General features: G+C 43.5%; 1 protein-coding gene across 5 annotated transcripts in view; it reads right to left on the minus strand.

The window, feature by feature from the left end:
• Window positions 1–17,036, minus strand: part of nrm (neuromusculin) — a 168,854-nt gene that overhangs the window by 15,296 nt on the left and 136,522 nt on the right. For 3 of the 5 annotated variants that reach the window (XM_025300945.1, XM_025300942.1, XM_025300943.1), the window contains exons 8-16: window positions 15,412–15,523; window positions 14,894–15,072; window positions 14,114–14,458; window positions 13,237–13,503; window positions 12,413–12,769; window positions 11,649–11,909; window positions 11,054–11,311; window positions 10,464–10,481; window positions 9,718–9,858 (exon numbers count right to left, since the gene is read on the minus strand). In XM_025300945.1, coding sequence (XP_025156730.1) covers window positions 9,718–9,858; window positions 10,464–10,481; window positions 11,054–11,311; window positions 11,649–11,909; window positions 12,413–12,769; window positions 13,237–13,503; window positions 14,114–14,458; window positions 14,894–15,072; window positions 15,412–15,523 — 1,938 coding nt within the window. Of the gene's footprint in view, window positions 1–1,040; window positions 1,463–7,144; window positions 7,182–9,717; window positions 9,859–10,463; window positions 10,482–11,053; window positions 11,312–11,648; window positions 11,910–12,412; window positions 12,770–13,236; window positions 13,504–14,113; window positions 14,459–14,893; window positions 15,073–15,411; window positions 15,524–17,036 lie in introns of all 5 variants that reach the window. The other 2 variants (XM_025300946.1, XM_025300944.1) reach the window with 2 other exon arrangements.

Below are 17,036 nucleotides of genomic sequence, written 5' to 3' on the forward strand. Positions count from 1 at the left end.
TTCGCCGAAACACAAAGTTTCCGCCGGCAACGGCGTGGAAAAGTTAGAGGATTAATTACGCGTCGTGTACACAGCTGTATGCTTAATGGTGTTTCAAAGTCGTCTGCGACGACGTGTACGGAACAAGCGCGCCGAGTATTTGCAATACGCGGTAATGTTTCCGTTAGTGACGTGGAAGAGACGTGTAAGAGGCGGAAAGGAGGGAGAAAAAAGAAGGAGCAGAAAATTCACCGATAACAATAGATAAAACAATAAGGTCCGGTTATTACCTGTGACGACGGTCGGGTCGGAGAGAAAAGAACTGCTACTGGGAAAGGAAAAAGCGTAACGTAACGCGCGCTACGAGTTCCATCGAGAATCAAAATCAATACTTCTCAAGTATCGATATGATAACTAGATTACTAGATACGTAATATCGATCGCATTGTGACCGATCTTTAAAGATACAATAATAGAGTCGAGATACGTTGTCGTGTACAACACTCATGGAGTCGATAACGCAATCGTCTCGGGAGAGGACTCAGGACGCACGTGAAAAGTGTGTCGTTATTATTTCAGAGAAAAAGCCGAGACGAGATCTTGCAATTGTGCCGCGCCGTGTGCTACATCTTGCGAGCGCGGAAGAGATCGACGGTAGGCGAGTAGGGGGAGGGGGGGGGTACATTTGACGTACCATCGACATGGAAGAGCCGTTTGTTCAACCCATTTGCATCCACAAATATTTGCATCCTCCCCTGGTACGCGATCACGTATCTAGCTGATATCTTCGTAAGCCGGTACCGGGTATGTTAAGCGCGCGCGGATAATTTCGCGACGATATTAAAAGTTACTCGCGTCTAAATATTTTGTCTGACGGAAAATCACGACGAAATTTCGCTCGTGGGCTCAACGTGGTGTAGTCGACACGAAGCCGGAGTGGTCGCGATTGTGAATGTAAATGCGGGGGGCTAACATCGGAGTTCATAGTTCGCTGCGTCGCGAGTAAACAGCTCGACAGAGCGACGCGACGACTCCTCCCCCCCCCCTCCCATACGACTTACCTGTCTTTTCCCTAGATATACCGGGCAGAGTGGCCTGCTCTTTGAGCTGTACGCCAAACATGGCTTTTATTTTGTTGGCTCGAGCGAGCATACTCTCGTCGTGCAGACCGGTAATGCTGCTCGCTCGTTGCGTATGCGGTTCTTTCCTGCGACGAAATACGCGCGCCGGATTCCGTCCGATCGACGACAACGAAGTCTCGTCGAGGAACCTCTGCCTCAGCGGCTCGTCGTTATGTTTGGCCATTAGCTCGTTACGCAGACCCTCGTTTGCGCGAACGCTCAGGCCGGATCGTAGGCTGTGGGTCCGATTGATGTGCACCAGCACGCCCGGCTTCAAGGGCCATCTCGGCGCGGCCGTCGGATGCGCCGGGGTTTGCACCGAGTGCGAGGATACCGTCGGACTGGGCGGTCCACCGTCTGGACTGTGATAACGATCGTGGTCACATGGGCTAATCGAGCCGGTCGGCTAAACGGGACGACCCGTTGACTTTTTAGCGATAAAGTTAGACTGTGGAAGGTAAAAACGCGCGAGATTATTTATTAAAATTCGAGCCGAATCAGGCACGAAATCGATTGAGTGTGCGTATCATTGGGTTGTCCCATTTAGCCAAGGATTGCAGTTATCCCATTCGAACCCAGCTGTGTGGCGCCAACTTGACTGCTGCGCGTGCGAGAGAGAGAGAGAGAGAGAGAGAGAGAGAGAGAGAGAGAAAGAGAACGGGCAGGAAGATGAATCTATTGCAGGGTGGTTAAGCGTTCTGTATTTGGCAGGGTGCTAGATGCTCTTTTAACCGTTTTTGAAAACAAAAAAAATAGTGCTTTAAGTTTCGCGCGAAACGTCGGAAAAATTTTGATAAATAAGCTCATATCTCTCGGCAGAGAAATCACGCGTCCGTAAAATGTGAAGTTTTCCTTAAGTCTCTCGGTAACGTTCCACTTTTATAAAACTATGATGTATTTTTATATTTAGCTATTATATATATATATATATGTTTGGAATTATATTATATTACCTAAATCGAGAAAGTATATATATATATATATACTTTTTTATATATATATATATTGCGTGCTGCGTCGTGTCCCCGGAGGGATCAGTATCTAAAGACGGAAATAAATCTCGGCAAGGAGATCCGCTGTATCCGCGATATTTCTACAAGCACGTTTGTCTTTCTCCTCCGCTCTCCGCTCTCGAAACAACGATACTCCGACGGTAACCGATAAGATGGAAGCTTGATCGATACGGGATTCCGCGGACAAATTAATTTTTCGTCCAGAGTGAGTTATCGTGACCGAACGATAAGCTTCATTTGCTTTGCAAATTCATCGGGCAATAATCATCCGTGGGGCGAAAAAGTGCACAAGCCTAACAAGTTTGCACGTTCCACGTTTTATTGCACGATTTAGATGTGCATGTACGAAGCGCGCAGTACAATTAGCGTGACTAAGCAAGTCGGCTGTACTAATTGCACTGCAGGAAGCGCAGCGTTTACAACGCGCGTCTTAATCCGATAGAGATATAAATTCTCACAAATAAGTCAGGATAATCTTAGAGATAAATTTCGCGAATGAGAGACTAGAAAGAGCTAGCCCCGCTTCCCCAGCCGCGCGCCCCTCTAGGGTCCCTCTAGGGTCGATCAATGCTAAGCCAGGCGAATCTATGAAAAAAGCGACGCGAAAGTCACGCGACAATAAAAAGATACGAGTATCCTTACGGGAAATTCTGCGGAGGAGAGTGACTGTATATTTAACTCTCATATTCTTTATGCGACGGGATCGCTATAAAATTCCCCCGATAAAAATGGTGCGGTTTTTAAACGCGGTGTCTCTGCGCAAGCTAACGTTAATGCGCGAAATTTTCGAATCGCGCGGAACAGAGTTCTCAAGGGAACGGCGGAAAAATGTTGTCGAGGATGTCGGGGTCGAGCGCCACGGGGTATCGCCGTCAAGCGCGCATATTGCGCGCGTAAGGCATAAAAGATTGCATTGCGGAAAACTGCGATTGCTCCGGTACGATTCGCCCGCGACGTTTTCCATTCGGTATATTTCCCGCCAGTAACGTAACCAGCGTTCAGGGTGCCTCCTCTTCCGCTGGAAAAATTTAAGGAACCTTTCGCCCTTTATTTTAGACTACGTCGATCTTTCCCTCCGTGCTCCTTCCTTTCTTTCTTCCTTTCTTCTTTCTTGCCCGCCCGTCTGCCTGCTTTTATTTCTGCTTTCCTGTCTCCTTTTATTTCGCTTGCTATTCTCTCGCGTGCTTCCGCTAATGCTTTCTTTTTCTCTGTACTTCTCTCTTTCCTCTTGTCTCCTGCCTTTTTTCTTTTTCTTCTTTTTTATTCTTTGCTCCTCCCACCCCTTCTTCTTCTTTTTTCTCTTTACTGCTTCCTCTTTCGTCCTTTTGGCACCCTTGCTTACGTCATTGCGTCTTACAGCTGTCGTTTCGCAGCTTTGCCAGAGGTTTTCCGTATACAGTTTTCCATCGCGCCTGCGCCGCTTTAAAGCGTATCTCGACGTCGCGTTCGTAGATCGAAACTCGCTCGGCGGACGACAGCAATTATCGGCGATCACGGCTTGCACGCGCGCGTCGCGATTAATTTAATGACTCGTGTCCGCTAAATCGAGCCGACTGCGCGAACCTTGACCCCGTCTAAAATAAAATAATTTGTCGAGAGTGCGAACGACGCGCCGCGGCAGCGGAGGCGGAGGCGAAGACGGCAAGTGCCTTTCAAGATGCGATGCACGTACATCGAATGCACCGTGCAGTGGCAATCTATCAAAAGGGTCTTATCGCGATGTCATACGTGAGCGTATTTTTTGTTCGATTTGTCAAAGCACTGACAAATGTGTGGCACGGAAAGAAGTTACGATGAGATTGCGAATCCATAAAATTGCGCATTTCACAGAGATCGGGCAGATATCGGCAGAGCGGCGGGCACGTTAAACCGTGAAATCGGACTAATCCAGAAAATGAAACAATTATCGCCTGGTCGTTACGCGAAATTAGAGTACACGTGCCGCGGTTTAACGTTTGCTGCGTCCACGCGGTCGTTTAATTTAGCACGTACAGCCCGAGATGCATAACGTATTACGCGATCAATTTTATCTAACTTGCACGGAACGAAGATACGAATCTGCCAAATCTGGGAAGCTATAAGTAGTACTCGAGAAGGTAGAACTTTTTGAAACTGTTGATTCCGTTTTTGCACGGATATAGACTGTCTGTCTTTAATTGAAATTGTTCCCGCGTCATGATTCGTTAATTAAGTTATCTCAGCCGAGAGAGAGAGAGAGAGAGAGAGAGAGAGATAGAGAGAAGAGAGACAATTATTCGCACGATTATTATTCTCCGATGATTCCGCGTATGCACTCTGCTCCTCAGCTAATCGATCAAAATTCGTTATAACAATTCAAGATTTAGTCGCTGTGAGTAATTAAAGGAGAAAGAAAGTACGTCTACTGCTTGAGACATGCTATTTTACGTGCGGGTGTGATTTTGATCTACGGCGAACAAATTTCTAACGTCTTCTATTTTCGTGCAGGAGTGAATGCATAGAGCCGAGAGGAAACAATTCGCACACAGTGTGCGCTGCGCAGTCCCTTTTGTCATTGTAAGTCACGCAATTTCGCCGTCACGCGATGAATATGATTGTCGAAGAGAGCTCTTTCAATGGTATGACAATAAAAATGCGCAGTCGCTTGGTCGCCGGTGTGGCGGTAAAATAAACACGTGCGCGTCTCGTTCGCGCCGGACAACTTTCGCACGGACGTCATATTACATTTTTTCCTTCCTATTTTTTTCCCTTTTGCTCTTTAAATCGGACACCGCTGACTTCTCGTTTGCGCGTCGTAAAGGCTGCGAAATGCAACACGTTTATTGTGTGCCCAGCAGACCGGGCCGCCGTGTGCGTCCGTTATAAATGGCTCTCTCTGTAAATTTTCTTGGAAATACAAAGATATACCGAGCAAGAGAACTAACATCGATAAGAGAAAGGACTAAATTAAATGTAAACTCGCGGCGCAGCTCGTAGACTAGCGCGATAAAGCGCGACCATGCCGTCCTGTATATCAAAGGTCGTGCATGCGATGAGAGCCGTACGGCGAAAATGCGGATGCATTCTTTTGGAAAATATCGTAGTAGAGAGAGAGTGGCCTTGAGCGTTCGCGTTTAAAAATATTTTCCGACCACTCCTTTGTAGCACGTAACTCGTAACGTCGTCGTTGCGTTGCAAGAAACTTGCGGCGTGTATTTTTCCAACAACAAAAGGTTATGCTCTCCTAGAACGCTTCTATAGATAGGTTGGAAAATAGGATAATTTTAATCTACGTAAATAGTCCACACGAGAGAAGATGAAGCTCCTTGTGCCAGCGTGCTTTAATTATGTATCGTGCTTCCCCCCCCCCCGTGCAGGATGGTTTATAAACAGGATCGCATGAAACTTTCGCTACACGTTTCGGCACAGTTCCGAAATTGCTAATTTAATAGCAACAGCCAGTGGCACTTTTCAATTCAGCTACCGTCGATCCTCAAGATCGATAGGCCTCGTGGGAAATGCTTATACCTTAATCCGTGCTACCCACCACCTACCTTGTAATTTCGAAGACATCCCCCGGCAACTTTGCACGGCCGCTACAAAGCCGTATTAACGATTACAAGCGATCGTTGTTGAATTATGCAGAGAGTTGTACACGCATAGGTAACTGCCGCACCGTCGAAAGAGCGTCATGTAATGCCCGGTTCGCTCTCGCGAACAGCCATTACACCTACCTTACTCGCGCGGTAAGTTGACAGTAAACTATTATAAGCCGGAAGTAGTCGTTAAATTATGCAATAGGATGTGCATTCAGGCGTGTGCGGAGAGGATCACTTCCTCTGCGAGGGAGATTTCAGATCGGAGACAAACTTGCGTGCTGCACAACGACGTACGCGAGCGCCAAACGGAACCGGCCGGCTATCCTTTATGCGCATCGATCAGCAAGCGTGAAATATTACTTTTGTTAGTTAATGCATGGAATTGATATATTGTGCAAACGGCCAACAGTCCGGCGTGTCTTTGTTCGGTGTAAAGTGAAGCAAAGCGAACGTGCAACCTGATGATTATATCATCAAGTATTCCAACGTGTGGCAACACGTGTGATGACAACGTGCGGTGTGCGGTGTTCCTGCTTATTTGCGTATATATTTGTCTCGTATTCGTGTCGGGCTAGTCCACTAGTGATTTCTGCAAGTGCCATGTAAAGTGCTAATAATCCGTGTTTTTATAATACTCTTGTGTTCCGCGAATACATTAATTTCGACAGTAATAATGTCTAATCCTTGATTAGACGAGACATGATGCTTTTAAAGAATTTTTATTCTTTTATTCCGCTACTTTAAATATAAAAAATCCTTCTTTTTACAGTAATAATAATTACAATATTACTGCTGCTATTTTTGTCGGTGAAATGAATATTATTAATATTATTAATACATATTATTGTTCCGTATTAATATTATTAATACGGAACAATAATAATAACAACTTGTTTCACGGCAAATTGGTTCAAATCTTTTTGCACTTCTGCTTACCTGCCTAATTATTTTTGCCGGTGTACGTACGATTAATTAAAAGCGTGTTTTAAAGCCGTCACTTGTTTTTCCAAAAATAGTGTATCGACAAATTTGAGGAAGTTTACCAAAGAGATTAATGAGACATCTTTTTTTGCATTTGTTCGCGATTATACATCCCTCTGCTACTGCTATTATTTATTATTACCTCTAATTCAAAGTATTACGGTGTGTAATGGCACTAACAGCACTAAGTTACACAAATTATATGTACATTAATAGAGAACATATATATATATATATATATATATATATACAGGGAACATAGTATACGGTAAAGCTGATGCATTTTTTCACAGAAGGTGGAATGCTACGTGTTTTATAAAGCAAAAATGTGTTCAACCTTTAGCGAGTAGCTGGCGGCCATTCACCAGCGTATCGCTCTTGCGCTATGTGCGAGTAAACTAAGCGAAGCTGAACCAACGCCGGAAAATGAAGACCGATTGTTTAACTAAAACAACATAAATAAAAAACACAGTGTGCTGCGGTTCGTACTTACTGCTCGCGTTCCTCCAGCTCGACCACCCGATTACTGTCTGTGTTTTGTTTAGCAAGTCCAAATTAAAAAGTAGAGCAGAAACGAATCAGTTTCGTGTTAGTGAAAACTACCGGAAGAACGCGTGCTCACGCTGCTAACGTCGATCATCATTAATTATTAACCAGTCTGGCGTACCTTCTCGGGAGCAATTTGCGAGGTTCTTATAAGTTTACACAAAGATACAACTGTTGTAGGAGGTAGTTTGATATCAATTAATCCGTTCCACTTTTGATGTCAAATATTCACATGCGCTTGGCAGAATTTACATTGGTGCGATACCAACGCACGTGGGTTATGTGCAATTAATTGAAGTAATCGCGGAGGAGGAGGAAACGAGAGATGAAAAACTCCCTTGTGATTAATTAGAACAGTGGATACGATATCTACTCGTCGTCGCAATTATTACGAAACAGCTAACTTGAAGTGGCAACGCCACACCGAAAGAAGATTCTGTTATGCCCTTCGAGCACGATATCACTAAACTCATTACAACAGGAAATTGTAAATTTAATTTATGGTATCGTGTATGGTACATGTGTGTAACGGTGAACAGTATCACTCCGCTTTACAAATGGGTGTTTCGCACGCACAAAAATATGGGTTGCCGCTCCTTTTATCATATTCTTATGTGCCCGCAGCGTGACACACGAATTAATTAATCCATCCGATTAAAATCTTATTAAGTGTAAGATATATGTTAGGCGATATATTATTGACTCTGAATTATCGATTTGTTTTTTCTATTCACACAGCATTCTTTATAACACGGAGGAACAAATTGGAACTGAGAGGAAATGAATATTGGCGTACGATCAAGCGCGTCGTATTTACATAGAAATCGTAAATGGCGCAATAGAATATTCTCAATTTTGTTAAAGCAACAATGGAATACTAATATAGAAATTAATTAATCGTTATTTTTTCGGTTCATTCGGAGTTTATTCGGAGAAAATTAGAAGACAACTGATTCGCCAGAAAGATTAACGTCTACTTTAAATAACCTAATTTTATTTTATTCATATATAATTATCACGAAATATGATTTATGCGTGATACTTTTAACGGAGTGTTAAAATATTTTTAGATATTTATCATCAGTATGTATTGTAGTATCACGCCATCATATTTTATATTTCAAATTGGAGGGGAGGAATATTAAAAATTACAGAAATACGGACGGGATTAGTTTCGATCAACGTTATAGCAACGTGGCACGTGTTTCTCTTAAAAAATTGTTTATATGTATCTCCATATTTAAATGGAAATCTCACATTGTTCAACTACTTTATACAGAGATATCAAATAGTGAGCATGCTTTTATTCTACCTAGCATAAACTATATAAGATAGTATAATATTGTGTATATAATATGTGTAATATATATCTACGTCTGTGTGTCTGCACGGATTGGTTTAACAACGGTTTGTTCCACTAAGAAACGAGAATTTTGAGGCAACGTACTTTCCTTTTGTATGAATGTAGATATCAAACAAATAAATCAGTTCGCGTGATTGCCTCAAGGATACACGTATATAGTTAAGGTAACTTTGATATATAATACTTACGATTACGCGCGATTAAGAAGCCGTTTACTTGTTAGAAGAAGCTATATTTCAGTCGAAAAAATAGAGTTACGTTCACAACTAGTATTCAGTTATTTAGTTAATAATTCTTAAGACAAGAAAGAAAAAAGTGAACTTGCGTAAATTCAAGCTTTTCATACGTGTCAACCATTTGGGGCAATACTTTGTACATTGCAAAGATAATACATTATGTACTAAGGGCACGAACAGACGATAACACAATAGCTGATACTTTACTGAGCGGGGAAGGTACATTGTTAGCATACTGAAGGAGTAATTATTAATTGCAATTATGAGTTATGTACCTAGCCTCCTGGCGATTGTGGCAATTCGTCCTCAAATTACGGAAAAATAATCTCTGACGCGATAATGGTATTGCAAGAGAATGATATCCACATTTCGTGATTATTCTGAATATGTATAGAACATACATATGTGATGTACACTGATCGTATATGTTAATTGTACGAAATAACTTATGCATTCTGTTACTTGTGTATGTAATCGTAATATATATGTGTGTAATTGTTATAATAGTTATGTAGATCGCTGGATCGGATTTCCTCGAGGCTCAGTTATCCGTCAGCGAGCTTCGTCAGAATTCCGCACGTTTCGCGTACGGTTGATTAAAAAAGAACTCGAGTCATATTCCTTATCACAGGAGACGTTAAATTTTACGAGAATACACGAATAAATGATAAATCATTGTATCGCGATAGAGCCTCGGCGTAATCACGACAATCTCGATAAATAACGACCGAGTCGTCGAATCGATTCCTCAAAGCCTCGAGGAAATCTCACTTTACGGTCTACGTCATGCAAATCGCTGCGACGAGCAAACGATCGTCACGATAATGACACGATACGTCAGAGAGAGAGAGAGAGAGAGAGAGAGAGAGAGAGAGAGAGAGAGAGAGAGAGAGAGAGAGAGAGAGAGAGAGAGTAACTTACATTTCACTTGGTTGCGTTTCCGTCGACACACGATGAAGATGGCGACGCAAATTAGTATTAGCACCAGAATGATGACCACCGCTACAATGATAATAATCAGGAGGAGATTACCCTCCAACCGATGCCACCAGGGTATATGGCCTGCAACGTGATACGTTACAATCGTATGGTAATCGATAACGACATGAAGCGACGTGTACCGTAGATAAACGCGCACGCGGTGCATTTCGTTATTTATACATCAATACTACAAACACAACGGCGAGATGAAGAATGATACGATCGATCCCGCCCGTAATCCGTACTGCAAGATTCGCGGATAAACAAGCCGAGTATTGCGCCGAAACTTCGTTAAACGACCCGAGATGTCCGTTGAAATTGTGCGGTAGTGAAGGAAAAAAAAGTTAATTGAAAAGGGAGCCGCGTATCGCGTTTACAATTGATGCGACCGGTCTCGCACGGGTGTGCGGTGAATTTACTCGCGTTGTAGCCGGGAAGCGCGATGTCGAAGTTCGACGCGAAAATAACGTCTTTGTTTCGGATTCATTCATTTACGCAGCGCGCTTAAATGCAACATTACGCGATACGATGTGTGTTTTAATTAAACTTACAAATAAACTGCTGAAAATTGCATGTCCCGACAATACGCGCGCTAAATAACAGTCACGTGTGCGAATTACATGTAAAACATGTACACATGTTGCACACGAAACCTGAGATAAAATGTTGTAGTAGACACGACTTACTTTTGTGTCCATGGTGGGCTGTAAAGCAACAGAATCTTTTGAATATTTGCAAATTGCTCATTAAGGATCATCATTTTGACATTGTGATTATCGGTTAAACGTCACAAATCGCGAGATATCGCGCAAATAATTACGACATAGCATAATCCTCAATATAAATTTATTTTTTTTTCTTTAATATCGTAAGTCTTTACATCATATACATGTAGCGGAAAACTTTAAAGCTCGCGCAGTAACTTTTTAATCGTATAACGCAAACTCATGAACTCCACACGACCGCTACAAAAAGTCTTTCGTACTACATTAGTACATTTTTCACGTTCTCATAGATATGAACCAATAGAGAGAGAGAGAGAGAGAGAGAGAGAGAGAGAGAGAGAGAGAGAGAGAGAGAGAGAGAGAGAGAGAGAGAGAGTGTCGACATGCGATAATACTTTCCAATAAAGTTTGATCAAACGTTTTGGAAACGGACAGAGAGAAAGAGAGAGAGAGAGAGAGAGAGAGAGAGAGAGAGAGAACACTTGCATCTTTTTCCGTGACATCGCGGCGACGCGATATTAGCGAGTCGATGAAAAATTTTTTCTACTAACCTGCCACGTCTCGTTCGCAGGGCGTAGAATGGCCAATCGTATTGTTCGCGACGCACACGTATGTCCGGGAATTAGTGATCGAGGTATCGAGCAGCATGTAACTTCGTCCGTTTCGCATTTCGGCGACCTGTTCTAGCGTGTCGTTGTCGTTCTTCAAGGACCAGACAAAGTCCATCTCCTTCGGATTGGCAATGGCCAAGCAGACCACGTAATCCTTGCCTTCGAATCGTTCTCTCTCTATGTGGCACTCCGGCTTAACTGCACGAGAAACGTTAACGTAAAGTCGTTACGTTGTCGTACTGTCGTTAACTGTCGTCTTGATAATGCATAGCCGGAAAATTCAGATTATTCCAAAAGAAGAATGCGTAATAGGATTCAATTGCAAAAGCCTATAATTGTTTGCAATAGATACACGATAGAACTCAAAGAATGTTATTCTCTTAGATCTGATCAAACAAGTTTGAAAGGTGAAAAAACAAGAAAATTTCACGTATTTTTGGTGCGCCACTTTTAGACCAACTGTTCAATTTAGGTATCTCCTTCTCGAAGATTGTATTCACTTGACTCGAGCTTAAAGATGCGCAGTGGAACGTACATTGCACATTCATGACCATCGAGATATTCAGGATACCATGACGATTCGACGCCTCGCAGTAGTAAGTGCCGTTACTTCGCCGAGGTATTGGCATTTTCAAGTCAAGCACATGGCCCTCCACAATGGTGTCGGTGGATCCTTCGCGGAACCACCGAAAACTCGGTGTCGGTCGTGCTTTTGCGTCGCATGTGACTGTCTCCGGCATAGTGTCCACCGTCACGTTGATTATTTTCTTCGAGATCGTGATATTTTCCGGCGGGACTTGAAGGAAAAGACAAGTTTTGCTCATTCTTTGTCTTGGAGTTTAATATCGATATCGTTATAATGAAGTTTACATTGTCGCGCGATGAAAATGACATTTTTCGTCAGTAATTTCGTAACGTGGAAAATGAATCTCTCCGGCTGGATTTCATTGCTCTTTAAAATCCCGTCGCTCCTCAAACGACTACTACTCAGCACTACGATTATAAGATTACTCATTAATTAATTTCCAAGTTATGAGAGAGAAGTCTCTTTTATAACGTCACTTCTTCTATTAATACGAGCGGAAATCAAGAATTTATCAGGAAATTGAATTAGGTAACTTTACACCGTGTACACGCGCGCAACTCTTCTGATACCGAAAAAACTTTCTCGGATGACTGACGACAGGAACGTCCCGCTACACCGTCTCCTCTACACCGATCGCTCAAAGTCGCGCAATCAAGTATAAGCAGGCAGAGATATACGTCATTGCTAAAAAAAGCACGGAATGGAAAACGTACACTCGACGTGAAAGTAAGTGCTGCTCTCTACGCCCGGGCCAATCCCGTTGCTGCTGCTTTTGCAGGTGAATTTCACGTCATCCTCGGCGCGGTCGAGATGATTGTTCGGCCAGGCCGTCAGATTCCACATGAGAGTCGAGCGGATGCTCTCGAAGTCGTTGGTCCTTGGGTCAGGCGGATAATAAACGTTCGACACGTAGTATCGATTCGTTTTCGAGAAGTCCATGGGAGTGTCATTTCTCAGCCAAGAAATATTGCAGATCGGAGCGCACTCGATCCAACACATGATGCTCACGTTATGCCAATTGTAGGCAAAACCGCGATACGAAGACAGCTTCTTAATAAATGTCGGGGCCGCTAATGAGGGACGACAATTCATGTTCATTAAATGCAACGGGACTTGTTATTTGACGCGCGCGGGAGAAGCGAGCAAGAAGAGCGCGCGTCGCGCAGAGAAACGGACATGCTGCATTCTTTAAATAGTAAAATTTCTTTCTTTAAATAAAATAAAATTTGTTACATGCAAGTCGATCAAATGTGTATCGTGTCGCGAATGTCTTGCAAGGTTTCAAAAATATCTAAAGACGAGTGTGAGTCCATAGACTGCAACACGTGCAGAAGTGGAGCGCAAGGTGTCTCGAAATTGCTGATCGTAAATTTAGTCAGAGCGCATATGCGCTTCTGTATGTACGTGTGTAATGAGGGAATCGATCTAAATTGCACCAACTCTGAAATATCATTATTGGGACTGGCGTCTGAAATGTCGCTGTGCAATTCAGTAATTGCTCGCTGTAGTTTCGGGCTCATTGACATGTGTCGCTCACCAGATACGTCGATAAACGTTGTGGCCTGGTCGCCGTCGCCCGCTTCGTTGTAAGCCAGGCATGTGAAATTCGCCTTGGTTTCCAAATTAACCGACTCGATGAAGAGGGTGGCGTCGTTCTCGTCTGGAAGTCGGTGCCAGCCGCGCAGCCACTTGAAGCCCAGCACCTTCGGCCGTCCGGGATCCGAGACGGAACAAGTGATGGATAATGGATATTTCTTCACTACTTGCTGAGGTGCGTACGATATCGACGCCGGACCGGGCTTATCTACGGAAATGTTCCAGGATTATAGGATACGAGGGATCGGCGCTTGCTAAATATAATCCGATTAATGTAACAGGATCGGATATATACTGTGTGTAGTAGCTAAGCGGTGTATCGCTTGCATACATATGCAAGATAAAGTCCTCAATCGATAACTTCTCGCTGTCGCTCTCGTAATTAGCGTCGGGTATCAATGATCGCTTTTACGACGTCGCGATATATATATATATATATATATCTCGACGAGCGAAATATTGCAGAATCTCGCAATTATAACTCATGATATACAGTGACGCCGTCACTTGCGCGGATTTCGATCTGCGACAACTGCGCGCGACTGAATTCTCTTCTCAACACAAACGAAGAACATATTACGTTTCATCTATATATATATATATATATATATATATATATAGGAGGTATCTACGCGCGACGGCGTCTTGTGTAAAATTCGCGCTCACCGCGCGGAGGCTGAGTAAAATTGCGAAGACACGAATATGCGAACGGACGTAACAAATTATGATCGTAAACATGATAAGTGCTAATCGCATCGCCACTTTCCCTCCCGTCGCGGCATAATAAGGGCGAGTGACGCTTGACGGAAAAGACTTACAATAAACTACGACAGGCGTGCTCGGGGAAATTGGCCCCCAGCCGGCCTCGTTTCTCCCCTCGCAGGAATAGTTGCCGTGGAAGGAACGGCCGACGGCTTCGAGCAGTAGCTTGCTGGGGTCGATGTCGCAGAATGTCAACGATTCCTCGGTGGTCGTTGTCATGGCAGTGCTGTTTCTCGCGCAGTCCGGAAGTTCTTTCAATAGATCACCGTCCAAATACCAGCGAACGGCTGTCAGCGTCGCCGGATTGCCGGAATCGACATCGCACGTTAACGAAACATTCAGACGATCCGCCTCGTTCACAGGTGTTTCCGGATCCATTATCACTTCGACTACTGGTTTGTCTGCGTGATAAAACGGAATATATATATATATACGCGCCTGCATAAATCACACGCGCGCGAGCGCGAGTTCGACGTGGTATGGCCGCGCGCGCGCCCGCCGAGCTCTCCAACTTTATTCCCGATGTAATCGCGTAGCTTTCAATAAAGCTGTCGTTTTCTAATAAAGGAATAAACCGTCTCGCTGGAGAGTTACGCCGTGAGAAATAAGAAGGCGAGCTCTCTCTCTCGCCACCATTGCTTTGTAATGGCGTCTACCCTTCCCGCACCCGCCCCCCCCCCCTCTTCCGGATTTCAAATTTATTATTATTCGGAGCTTTATGATCCGCATAAGAGATCGAGATTTTCAATTTTGCATTTTATCGACTCTCTCTCGCGATATTATATTATATATTCCGAGATCGGTCGCTGTTATCTGGGCCGCAGTGATATACATACAAAAGACCGAAACTTCTACGATGTCCTCTGAAGCCGTTGAGCCGGCGTTGTTTTCCAGGATGCATTTGTAAGAACCCATGTCGCTAGGAGTCGCGTTTTTCACCGTGAGCGCTGTTTGTTCTGTGATTCCGCCGTCGTAATGGTCGTCGTTTAATACTAATTCTTCGTCGTCTCGTAACCTACATTACCCGAGGGATCGAAAGAGATAAAATAAAGAAAGTGGCAATTTATTTTCGAAAACGAGTGAGACAAGGAGAAGCAAAGAGAGAGAGAGAGAGAGAGAGAGAGAGAGACGACAACAAAATGAAAACGTGTTTCAACGTTTCCGTCGACCTAATTTATCTTTAATCAATCGAAGCAACGTTTAATTATTTAAGGACATTAGTGCTACTTCGAGTTAATTTATACTGGTAATTGAGCTTTTGTTGGCTCTTCGTTTAATTATTAATTGAATAACAGCCTTTGGTCGTTATTTATTACGCTAATAAGTATCAGTGGATGGAAAAAATATCACTCACCACGTGACCTTAATCAGCGAAGCCGGGTTTGCTTCGTAGTCGCAGAATATTAGAATATCATCTGTCTCGTTAACCGTTATGTTGTTTGGACTCATTTTAACTATCGGCGGATCTGCATCAGACAAAAAGATGGGCGTTACGGGCAATGAAAACTCGATTTAGATACGTAAGCATAGGGAGAAGAAAAATTCGTTGGAGAAATAAAAAAGAGAGGAGAAGATATATTGTCTATATAAAACCTCCATTTCAAAATAGACATTCCTCACCTCTCCTGTGCGCGCTAAGAAACTTATTAAAACATTTCTACTGTAGCATATCGATCGATTTTCAATCGAGGGAAAAGTTGGTTGAATATTTAAGCGCTGGAAGTGTCTAAGTGCGTTATGCGGGAGACAGATCGTGAAACATGAATCAACCCCTTGCGATATCTCGACGGTGCTCTTAAGTCAGCCTATCGTTTCTGTATCTAAGATCGTAAGGATCCTTTGTGCGTCCGCGGTTATCCCCTGTTCCAGATGGATAACGCGAAACTTAAATTGAATGTAAAATTCAGGTTCGCCCCGGTCACAATATTATGCTCTTAACGCGGCGCGGCAGAACGAGGAATATAAAACAAAATTCTCGTAAGTACGTAGACGCGAGAGTGGCCTGTCACGATGCTAGAGCCGGAACGTTGGAAACGTGCCAAACTCGATGTCTGGAGTTTCTCGTTTCCAATCCGTGGATAGTCCTCGTTCTGGCTGCAAAACGAAAGTTTCTCCGCCATTTCGCGCTGTAACTGGAAACATCAGGGGAGATACACAACCCGTCCGTCTTCTTTTTGCGCGTCCCCGTGCACGCGTAATCAAGACATCGTATCTTGAATGGAAAAAAGTCACAGCTGCGACATCAGCATTTTGGACTCCGCAGTATCATAAGAGCGCGCGACGATCGATATTCCGATAAAGCGACTTGAACGTAATGGCATTGTGGGACTTTAAAGAAGAGTAATTACTTGACATCAGTTGCATGCAATCTGAGACAATCGTTTTCTCTTCTTTCAACTTTCGGCCAATCGATTTTTCTGCCGCAGCTGAGAATTTCTCTGCAATTTGAAGCATTGTGCTACACCTGTATTGGAGATTTCTATACATTTATACAATACGGCAATATGGAAATCAAATCATTGTATTTTTCGGAGTTACGCCACTACATCACCGGAAAATGTCGCGAAAGAGTGCGCAGGTACAACCAGCAGAAGTTGTCTCTCCATTCCTGATTCCCTTAAGTACGGCGTATCGACGTTAGTCCGCAGGAGTACGCGACCGGAAAAATCGTATAAACGTGGTACGTTTTGGAAGCTATTTCCTCGTAAGGGCAGCATAAATATTTATCGCACGGTGAAACGATAAATATTCTTGGACCATGGAACTTCTCTCCTCCCCTCGCCCATCGTCCCGAAATTTTCAATCGCTTCCTTTGAGCAGCTTTTCCCTTTGACTTTCGTAGCGTAATTTTCCAAGTCTACGAGATCTCCAATTATATACTTATTTTATTTTTCTACCGATATTACGATACGATTCATTTTCAAGTTTCGTCCTTATTCCGCTTGGAAGGTCGTCGACTTTGAAGATGAGAGATACGAA

Source organism: Harpegnathos saltator, unplaced genomic scaffold (genome assembly GCF_003227715.2).
Source record: "Harpegnathos saltator strain DR-91 unplaced genomic scaffold, Hsal_v8.6 scaffold391, whole genome shotgun sequence".
In the NCBI taxonomy this organism is placed as follows: Eukaryota; Metazoa; Arthropoda; class Insecta; order Hymenoptera; family Formicidae; genus Harpegnathos; species Harpegnathos saltator.